The 10,765-nt window shown below is 41.5% G+C and overlaps 1 protein-coding gene across 1 annotated transcript; it reads left to right on the top strand.

Moving 5' to 3' along the window:
- Window positions 1–9,395: 9,395 nt before the first annotated feature.
- On the top strand, window positions 9,396–10,340 carry FSHB (follicle stimulating hormone subunit beta). Its single transcript, XM_068194996.1, has 2 exons — window positions 9,396–9,554; window positions 10,104–10,340. Exons 1-2 carry the CDS (start codon window positions 9,396–9,398, stop codon window positions 10,338–10,340), a joined length of 396 nt encoding a protein of 131 aa, XP_068051097.1.
- The last annotated feature ends 425 nt before the right edge of the window (window positions 10,341–10,765 follow it).

Genomic DNA, 10,765 nt, shown 5'->3' with positions numbered 1-10,765 from the left:
AATATATATGAGCATGTGAAGAACAGCTCTAGAGTCTCAAAATACCTGCATTTTAAGCCACTCAAATGCAGTGGCCTAAATGCTGCATAGAATCCTTTAAATAGCACTGAAGGTGATGACTAGTCCTCTCACTGTGGCAACAGCCCCTTCTCTGATCTCACCTGGTGTTAGCCAGGGCTGGCTAATGAATTATGATCACTCCCATCTGCCAGCCCAGGAATTCATAAATAATATGAATAAAAACCTCCTTCCCCTGCAGCCTGCAGAAGGTAAGTGACCAGCTGATTGCACTCCAGCTTTGTTCTGCCCACAGGAGTACGGCAGCACACTCCCTGTGCCCTCACCCAAAGCCATAAAAAGGTTTCCTACAGGGGGAGAACGGCTGTGAGCAAACAACAGCAATTCCATCAGCTCTTTCCAAGAGTGACTTCTGCTTTTTCAGACCTACTGATGATAACCAAGGCCTGAGATGGGATTCCTTCACCTTTCCTGTACTCAGTGCTCCAGGAAGATCCTATTGTCTACAGCCACTGAGAGATCTGCCTTAAGCTTTTGACAAGTCTACCAAAACCACAGCTTATTAAATTCCCTAGCAGGATTCCATGGGCTGCAGTGATTCTGTCTTTCACAGAAATTTTATCAGAGGCATGAAAATATCAACAGTTTCCTTCTCTGAAGTACCATTACCTAAAAGGTCATTCAAACAGAAATTAGAATTCAGGAAGAGAAAAATACGACAAACATTTGGCAGAAAGTGCTTGCCAATCTGCTGGATGCCATAAAAAGAGATAACATGTTCCAGCAAAAGAAAATGGCAAACAATGGACAGCACCAAGAAAACACGAGGCTGCAAAATGAGAACCATTTCCATGGGACTGAAAGTTTCCTAGTTTTTGGGGACTTGTAGCAGAAGTAAAGATTTGTAAAAACCACATAGCTGCAAACATTACAGTGGAACATGAGGAGGGCAAGTTGGAGCAAACATCATTCTTTTTCAAGGCTGGGAGCACAGTAAGATGAGGGAGCACATAGAAAGGCTGCTCAAATTTAGGAGGAAAGCCCCTCTGTGTACAAGCTCTGTAAGAAACACGTGGAAATGAGATGGAGAAGACTGCTACAGATCTTTTCTGTAAATTTCCTCTTCTGATTCCAAACAAGGCACATTAGAAACCAAAGGACTGCACTCTCCCTACGCACTCTCAGAGCAGTTCTATGCTTAAGACACCAGCAGGAGCAATTATGCCTAATGTTCCAGGGCTCAGAAAAAAGAAATGCCTGTTTTCATGAGCACACTCCTGCATGCCTCTCCTACACAGGGACAGGCAAAACGGGCTGGTGCAGTCAATTATCACTGCATTTCAGGACTGCTGCACTATCACCACTGCTGCAGCCAGAGCTCTGACACCTAGTTTTGCCCAAAGGCTTTAGCGGGGTGAGGAGGGACTGGGCACGGCAGCAATCTGGCCCATGGCCGGGAGGGTGAAGTGCTGCTTCAGTTCCGAATTCCCTTTGCTTGCCGCAGTGCTGTAAAATCTGCTGTAGCTGCCCAGGAACTTTGAGCAACGTGGGAACTTAACCCAGGAGCCACGAGATGGCACCAGAACAAGGCAGAAAACCTGCTCACTTATCTGCAGCTCTGATCTTGCTCCTTTAGGTAATTAATAGAGCTATTGAGCAGCACTGTTTCTTGTTCAGGCAGTACTAGAGAGATTACAAATGCATCTCTGCTAAGTGACTTTTCCATCCCTCTGAGCTGAGCAGACAGTGTTTAGGCTGATCCATTTCAAACAGCTGTTTAGTGCTGTGCTGAAACAGACACAACATAAATCAATATTTCAAAAGGCGATCAGTGCCCACAGGTATCCCATTTCAAGGTAACGTTAATCACATTTAGGCACACACATTTGGCAGGCTGGCTCATTGAGCTTGTCCTGCAATGATGCCTGTTTTTCCCTCGCTGTTCAACCCCTCTGCCTGGCATCCCACACTCCCCCATCCTCTTGCAGAGCTGCCTCCCAAGGCATGCCTGGCATGACAGGGTCCCAAGCTCCTAAAGAGGCAGAAAAAATGAATTTCTAGGCAAGATAAGAGGCAAGGTTCATCCTAAAGAGAATGATGACCAGCATGATGGCCAGAATATTAATTTCTAGGCAAGGTAAGAGGTAAGGTTCATCCTAAAGAGAAGGATGGCCAGAAGGATGGCCAGAAAATGAATTTCTAGACAAGTTAAGAGGTAAGGTTCATCCTAAAGAGAAGGATGGCCAGAAGGATGGCCAGAAAATGAATTTCTAGACAAGGTAAGAGGCAAGATTCATCCTAAAGAGAAGGATATCGGTATTTTCTGATGTCAGGCTGCCCAAGACTGTGCTCAGGGTTCCAGCCATCACATAGCTGTCCTTTTCTGCATTTCCACCTGCTGGCACCGTGGCAGACACAGGAGTGGCTGGCTGGCAGGCTGGGCAGCCCAAACCTCCAACACAGCACAGCCTGGGCAGTGCCTCCTCTCAGACCCACAGCAGGGAATTCCAGCAGACCTTCCCAGGAATTTTTTAATGCCCAGAAGTGAGGGAGTGCTGCTGGTGACCATCATTCACACCCCCTAGATTATAAAGGTGTTTCACCCTCCTGCCTCCTATCAGCAAGAAGATTCCTAGATTTTCCCTGTGGATTGGAAAGCCATGAAATGATGTTCTGGCATGGCACCAACTCCTTTGTGTACTTCTCTACTCAGCCTTCAATGATCACCAAGGAAAAAACTTCAAATCCAGGACCCTTTAATAAAATACCTCAAAAAAAAAAAAAAAAAACAAACCAAAAAAACACCAAAAACAAACAAACAAAACTAACCACCACTTCCAAATGAATTTTTTAAACATGTATTTGTCTGAACACAAGTATGGTGCCTGTGCACCACTCCCCAAAATATGTTTAGCCCTCAGACAGCAAAAAGTTCTCAATACTGTGATTTAAATGAAACTGATCTCCTGACTTCTATCATATTCTAGTTTAAGATTAAGGCCTCTGGTTTCATTATTGCAATTGTTTCTAAAAACACACATTCATTGGGAATTCGGCCAAATACAAAGTTTGTTTCCTTATGTAATTATTCCACTGATACAACCTAACTAATCAGATTTGGTTTTCATATTAAGCTATGTACTGGGCTGATACCTTAAAAGTATTTTTTTTTTAAGTTTCAGATCTGTTTCCTCATCAAAACTCTGTGATCCTGATTCCTGCTGCTGTTTCATAAATTTTTTTTTGCAAATTTGCAATCTGATAACAATCAAATTCCTGTAGCTCACAGGGCAACTCCATCACCCTATAATCTGCTCAAAAATGGCTCTGTGCCCTAGAATAAAAGGTCCATATGACTGCTTAGAAAATAAGAACTTAAAAGAAATTGTTCAGAACCCCTAAAAGCAGTTCACATTTTAGCTAAAGTTGGTCAGACAAAATGGTAAAATGGCAGCCAAAGGTGGCTGTGGCTGTGTGCATTCTTCCCAACCTATTTTTCCTAGGCAATTTGACCTAAAATTACTGCACTCGCAGAAATATATGGGTCAGACATCTTCAGCCTAGGACTTTATTTAGCAAGCCAAGTAAGATGGGCTTTTCCTCCGTCCTCCAAGTGTGCCAAATCCTTCTGCACCAACTTGATTGTGTTGTCAGTGCAGACTGCCAGCGTGATTCACACAAGCCTTATGTTGCATATCACAGCTGCAGTTTGGAAACAATTAGCAGCTGCTGGTTTTTATGTATGAATAAGGTTCAGTCCTGCCAAATTTACTGTTTTAGAAGAAGAAGGCATCATAAAATGCATCACAGAAGCTTGCCAAGCTTCTTAGCATAATTGTAGAACATAAGAGAAATTGTGATGAAATATTAAAGTGTCTGAAATATTGTCCTTGTATTCGTCCTAGGTTTAACAAAACATGAACGTGGCAGGTCAGTGAAACAACCTACCTAGAAAAATGCAAACATTCTTTACAAAAATTACTAATGGCAGCTTTTGTCCTTTGGACTCCAGTCATTCTATTATATTTGAGCCTTGAAATATTATTACCAGAAAATAATAATAAAATAAATAAACATAATTAAAATGTAAAACAAATAAAAATAAATAATAATAACAAAATTAACTCCAATTGGATTTGAGTTTTCAAGTGACTACTTAGATATGTTTGTTTCTGTCTTTGATTATCTTTCTGATGTTCTCAAGAGCATAATGGCATTTCCATACAGACCCAAGAACTGCTCAGGTAACCAAAAAAAACCCCTAGCTGATCATGTATTTAATCACTTCAAATATTGCCCCTCAGGTCTTTCCCTTGCTTTGTCACTTTTCTAATATGGCTGTTCTATTTTAAATCCATGACAATGCTTTCTTGCTGAAAAACACTCTAATACTCAGAAAGGCTTAAAATAAAACAGCTGTACTCCAGGGCAGTGACAGAATCAAAACTTCCACTTACTCACACACAAAAAAGGAAAAGAAATATTTTTCATTGGAAAACTAAAATATTCAAAAACTACCTGATATGTAAAAATCAAAGAATGGCAAAGAAACAAATAAAAAGAGAGCATTTTTAGCAAACACATAATTTTTATCCTTGGCTTACTCTTGAGCAGAATCTTAACCCATATTTGCTAAGGGATACCAATGGAGTTACCAAATGATCTTATATAAGGAGCCAAGACCACACTCTGGCTCTGCAAGAGAAAATAAACAGAGGAACAGATAAAGGTTATAAGGATGCCACCTCTAAAAAAAAAAAAAAAAAAAAAAAAAAAAAAAAAAAAAAAAGAAAATGCAATTTGTTTATATATTTAGAAAAGTGGTGCAGGAATCAGCCATGAATGAGTTTGTGTCGTGTGAGACAGGAGCTACAGGAGAGATGGCTGAATGACAGCAAAGCAGCTGGATTGCTGCTTGCACTGCTCTGTTCATTAAACACTTCTCAGAACCTTTCGTTTCTGCTGCTGTTGCCTGCAAGCGGGATTTCCACAAGGCTTAGAAAGACTAACAGCTTGTGTAGGTATCTGAAAATCTGGGATATATAACCTTAGCTCCACGTAATGGAAACGTCGAACTCCAGAGACTCCTAAACTCCTGGGCTGCTAAAAGCACACTCAATTCACTCTGGCATCTTCCTTAGTCTCCTGAGGATCAGGTATTCTGCTCTCCTATGAATGCATGTACACATTCATCATTAATGATTAAGTCTTCAGCTGACACTAATTAGTTTCATCTATCTGTGTGCTCTGCAGGCACGACCTACTTCACAGTTCTGCTTCATTAGTGCTGGCAGCTTAAAACAACATCAGTAAAAATTATATTGACCAACAGTGACCAGCCCCTCAATGCAGGAACCACTGAAGGCAGCCAGAGCCCCCCACTGATTTTAATAAGAACCACAGTAAAGCCCAAAGGCACAGAGAGAGGAAATGCAGTGGCAAAAGCCATCTCCCACCAGCAGCAAGTGACAAGAACAACAGCAGCAAAAGAGAAAACCAAAACTCCAGTCCATTTATTTAGCACGGGCCTGTGCTGCTGTGCTGTGAAATGCCAACACCACAGAGGGAGCTCAGACTTAAGCGCAGAAACAATTTGCAAGCTTTGTACTTCAAGGATATCAATTTCACCAGACACTGGGGAGCAGCAGTGAACCTCAGGTTAAATTTGGAGCTGGGCAGAAAAACGTTTGGACAAACAGAAAGGGGAAAGAAAGGCAGAGTGCTTGGCCAACACAAGCAGTGTCCAAAGAAACTTGGCAAAGGCACCCACTCAGCAGGGTGGCACTGAATGCACAGCTCCACATCCTCATGTGGTGGAACCACACACAAAGGAAATTAAGCCACAGGTTTGAGCACCTTGGACATGCCTTGAGACACTTTCAGTGCAAACCAGCTTCTATATGTTATCCTCAGTAACATATCTATTTATCAAGAGCTAAAACATCTAAGCACAACTATGAACACAAGAAACTTAAAACCATGTCCCCTGACACCTTTAAATTTAAAAACACGTATTTAAGATTACATTAGAAGCTAAAGCTAGGCTGCAGCTGGAATAGTCACAGGGATTTTATAACAGACATGATGTTTTCCCCACTAGAAGGCTGAATACCTCTTCTATCAGGACAGAGTCAGATTTATTACTCGTGGTGGATGTGTTGCACACATATAACCAAGTCTTCCAATAGCACTTTGACAGGTGCTGAAGTTCTCTTAGATATCTAAACTACCTTTTTAAGCAAGACAGACTTAAAACCTGTAGTAACAAAATCGTTAGTCTTGGCACCACCACACTGGAAGAAAGAAATTCCATTTGCTTAGGACATATAAGGAACATAAAAGCTTTCAGTTCTGTATTTGATGCTTTTGCAGGGGAGGAAAAAAAAAAAAAACAAACAAACAAACAAAACCAAAAAACAATACCACGCATACACGGGCACACACAAAATCCCCAAAACAAACAAATAAACCAACCACCGGAGCACAAGTAGAAGAAAAAGAGCATTTGTTGCCAGAAGGGAAATAAGAGCAAATTGTGTCACAGCACTTCTATTTGAAGTGATTAAAAAAAGCCAAGCAAAAGCTCCCTTGTGACAGTGCTGGTGACAATGGCTTGCTAGGTTACAGCAGTAAACAAGCCAGGGGAAAGAGCCACAGAAGACCAAAAAAACAGCAATACAAGAAGCGTTTTGTACCCTCAAGAAGCCACTAAGGCATTACACAGCCATGTGAATCTGATGTCCTCTGTGACTGCCACCAAGTTTGGTGAGTCCTCCTCCACAGCAGCACCTGTATTTGGAGAACCAGCCCCTTGCTCCTGTTGAAGATCCTCCTCGACAGCATTTGCCAGATTCCTGCACTCCCTCCAGCAGAGTGCAGAGGTCTTGGCCACCAAGTGCTCCCTTAGGGCCCTTGAAATCAGGACAAACCTTCCCATTAAAGGGCTTCGATTGTGTTTATGAACTCCTCAGGAGAACACTGCCTAAACCATCTTCTGCTGATCTCAGCCCTCATTCCCACTCTCCAAACAATCCCTTTGCTTACACTGCCACACCTCTTTGTCTCGTTGTGGAACAAAAACCATGGATTAACAACAGTGCTGTAGAAAACAGCTTTTCCTTTTAAGAGAACAATTCCCCCAACTTGTGTTTCCACAAGTGAGGAGGCTGAGAGCTAGGGCCATGGCAGGGGCTAAACTTGCACTGTCTGCTTGTCAAACTAGGTTTTAGTGAATGTGTACGACTTCAAATCATCAAACAGATAAGATATTTTCTGTACTGCCCTCTGCAAACGAAACTTATTTAGTCTTATTTAATTTGCAGAAATTAGTACTTAGAAAAGATCAGCTCCTCAGCAGGGATATAACAGAAGTAATCAGCTTTTGTCTGGCCTCTCTGGAATTAGAGATTTGCAGCAACTGAGAAGCTCCTCTGAGAAGACAGACTGTGCTGACACTAAACGACCCAAAAGACCATTATCAAACAATCACAGGGTTTATATTAGTTCAGAGGAAGATGTCTAACTTTTTTGACTTCTCTATAGATTTAAGTCAACTGTCTTCTCATTCAAACAAAATTTTTATTACAGGAGATGCCCAGGGAGAATTTTCAGCTCACTTTCTAACTTCGGTGCGACGCAAAATTCATTTACCAGTGAAGGTACTGCAGGGAAACTGGAGCAGATGGCCAGTCTGCAGGACCCCAGGCAGGCATGACACACTTAAAGGGCTCACTGGTAAAAGCCACTTGGAAAAGTACCCCGTCTGCGGGGAAACTAATAGGCCAGTGAGAATTTATTTTCATGATAAAATGCTTTTAAACTGTTTGTCCTTGTCTAGTTTTCTTTCAGGGATGGATTTCTGTAAGAGTCAGACTGACCATAATAGAACAGCCATAACAAAGCAAGACTGGCTGTTCTGGGCAGATAATAGTAAATACTGTGAGTCATGCTCCCCAGAACTGGTATGTGAAGCTCTGAGTTCTGTCATTATTCTGGTGAAGAGGCACACATCCCTAACTTGTGAAATACCCAAACACTATCCACAGACTCTTTTATTACCATGGAATACATTCCATTGAGTTTGCATGGTTGTCAGTTAAAATCATTAGCATTTTCCCTGGAACATGAAAATATTTCACCTGAGATCATGGACATAAAACCACAAATCTGGAGCCTCATTATGACATCTTAACAGTCCCTTTGCACAACACAAACATCCCTCATATAAGTTAAAAATGTGGCCATGCAACAGACAGGAACCAGGACTGCATGTTCTGGGCTAGAAAAGAATGGCAAAGAAAAGAGGAGTTCTTCAAGGTTTAGCAAAATTCACATTACTAGATTTATTGGATCAATGAATAAATACATATGCAGCTCACTGGGTAAGACCTGACTCAGAGAAAACCAATTAAAATTGAAAATTTCCCTTAATGAAACAAGAGAATGGTCATTAGCTAAGAAACACTACAGCAGTGTCCCCACTGTGCAGGGTCCTCCACTGCCAGACGATCAGCTTGTACCCCAACCCATCACTCTGAGGGCTGACAGAGCAGCTTAAACACCTGAACATTTCATTTCCAAAAATAGGCTTCTCAACCTTTTTTCAAACTGTGAAAGGGCTCGGCTATTTCTAAATGCCACTGAATCAAATGCAGGGACATGTGCGGAGAGACACTGTGACAGTAACCTTCACCATCTCTTCCTGAGTGTGTTTGGCTTTTCTTTTTTCCTCTCAACACGGCTTAATCTCACTGTCTGGCTGAACATTAATCCTCTTTCACCAAGTCCCAAACTAATGCTTGCTGCATTAAGACACTGCAAATCCTCAAGGTATAAATTACACCCAGTTCAGTATAAAAGGAAAGCACGGGGCTTTCTTCTCACTACAGCTGGTACTTCCAGGAAGGCAAGCAGAATACAGGTAAGTTTCCATCAGATCCTGATGTAAAAATCTTTTTTTTTTTAATATTGCAAACTCTTCAAGTAATTAATTGCTTCTGAAAAATACACTATATTTTGCTCTTTCTCTCTCTTGCTTCTTTTTTTCTTTGTCCTTACAGACAAGATACATTCTCTCTCCAGAAACCTTGATAACAATGTTTCATTGGAAGTGGTATGGTATTCTGCTATTATGATCATTCTGCAGAGATTGCTGACATGCCATTTCCATTGCTTAGGAAAATCAAACTCCTTGAGCAGTAAACATAAGGAAGATCTAGCTCATGTCTCTGTTCTCACTGATGATTCTGAACTCTTGCTGTTATAGAACCACTTGAGGATAAAGCAGAGACTCAATTTCTCCCTGCTTCTCTATCTCCTATTGAAAATAACCATACATGTTGCTTCAGCTGAGATATATTTTTTGCTTTATAGACAGGATGAAGACACTTAACTGCTACGTGCTGTTCCTTTGCTGGAAAGCAATTTGCTGCAACAGCTGCCAGCTCACTAATATCACCATAGCCGTGGAAAGAGAAGAATGTGAATTCTGTATTACAGTGAATGCCACGTGGTGCTCAGGATACTGCTTCACCAGGGTGAGACTCTTCATTTCAGGCACCAGAATTGAATATTTCCAGTGATGGATGGCTAGCCCGTAGCAAACACATGAGCCTTGTGAAAACCAGGCTGAATGACTGAGTAACACAAGAGTAGGTACACAGCCAATGTGAAGCACAGACAGAAGGGTGAAATAGCATAGTAAAAATTCAGTTAATTAACTGGCTGCATGTATTATGTTACTAGTGTATAACCAGAGCCAGAAGAATTACAGCCTGGATCTCTGCTTTGTGCTCAGTTTGTGGTTGCAAGCAGATACAATACAGCAGCCAGCACTAGACAGGCTCCTCTGCTCTTTCAAATAATTTAAAGAATCAAATAATTGACCTGAAAGATTGTCTGGTGATGGTATGACACAGATTTGCTCTTTCAGTCCTCCTGAAAGGGGAAATTTAAAGATCTAACTGAAATTAAAAGAGACAGACCCAAATGCTTTTGATCTCAGTGGGGTTTTCCCATTTTATAAAAATTTTGAAATCTAACCCATAACAAATTTAAAAGCAGTTATTCCCTTCTTGTAATTTCAGGACCCAGTATATAAATATCCTCCAGTATCAACTGCTCAGCAAACCTGTACCTTCAAGGAGGTTGTGTATGAAACAGTGAAGATCCCTGGCTGTGGTGACCACCCTGAATCTTTTTACTCGTACCCAGTAGCCACAGAATGCCACTGTGACAGCTGTGACACCGACACCACTGACTGCACTGTCAGGGGGCTGGGGCCAGCCTACTGTTCCTTCAGCCACAATGGAAGTAACCAGTGAGGGGCACTGGGGACAGCACTTTGCTTCTAAATGTTCCCTGCTAAGTAAAGGAACTGGTCAGGTTTCAGTGGAAGATGGCAGGCTATGCTAGTTAGAAACTGCCAGACTGAAACAAAGATTTTTAAGGCCAAAATGAAGAGCTACTGACTGAACTCTTCTTCATGCCTTCCTTACTTAGCCTATCAGTTGCCTTAAAATCATTTTCATAGGTCTTTGAAAAATGCTGCTTCCAATCTCTTCTGCCTTTCCCCCGTCTTCCTCTTTACCACAACTTTGTTATTTATATTCCTGTATTTCCACTGCCTGCTTCACAGACATTATTCTATGCTATTCTGCGCTCTCAACAAGTTCCCAAGTTTCAAGTCTTTATAATCTCCTGCTTTTCATCTCTCCTAAGCTCACACTTATTTTTCAAAGCCTTGCTG

This window comes from Anomalospiza imberbis, chromosome 6 (assembly GCF_031753505.1).
Source record: "Anomalospiza imberbis isolate Cuckoo-Finch-1a 21T00152 chromosome 6, ASM3175350v1, whole genome shotgun sequence".
NCBI classification, from domain to species: Eukaryota; Metazoa; Chordata; class Aves; order Passeriformes; family Viduidae; genus Anomalospiza; species Anomalospiza imberbis.
Note: the sequence above shows the minus strand (reverse complement) of the source record. Positions and strands in the feature narration are given on the sequence as shown.

Bases quoted from the DNA above. Each gene is read 5' to 3' on its own strand.
- FSHB (XM_068194996.1), top strand. From the start codon at position 9,396: ATGAAGACACTTAACTGCTACGTGCTGTTCCTTTGCTGGAAAGCAATT. The intron at 9,555-10,103 runs GTGAGACTCTTC...TTGTAATTTCAG, and splicing joins CAGGATACTGCTTCACCAGG to GACCCAGTATATAAATATCC.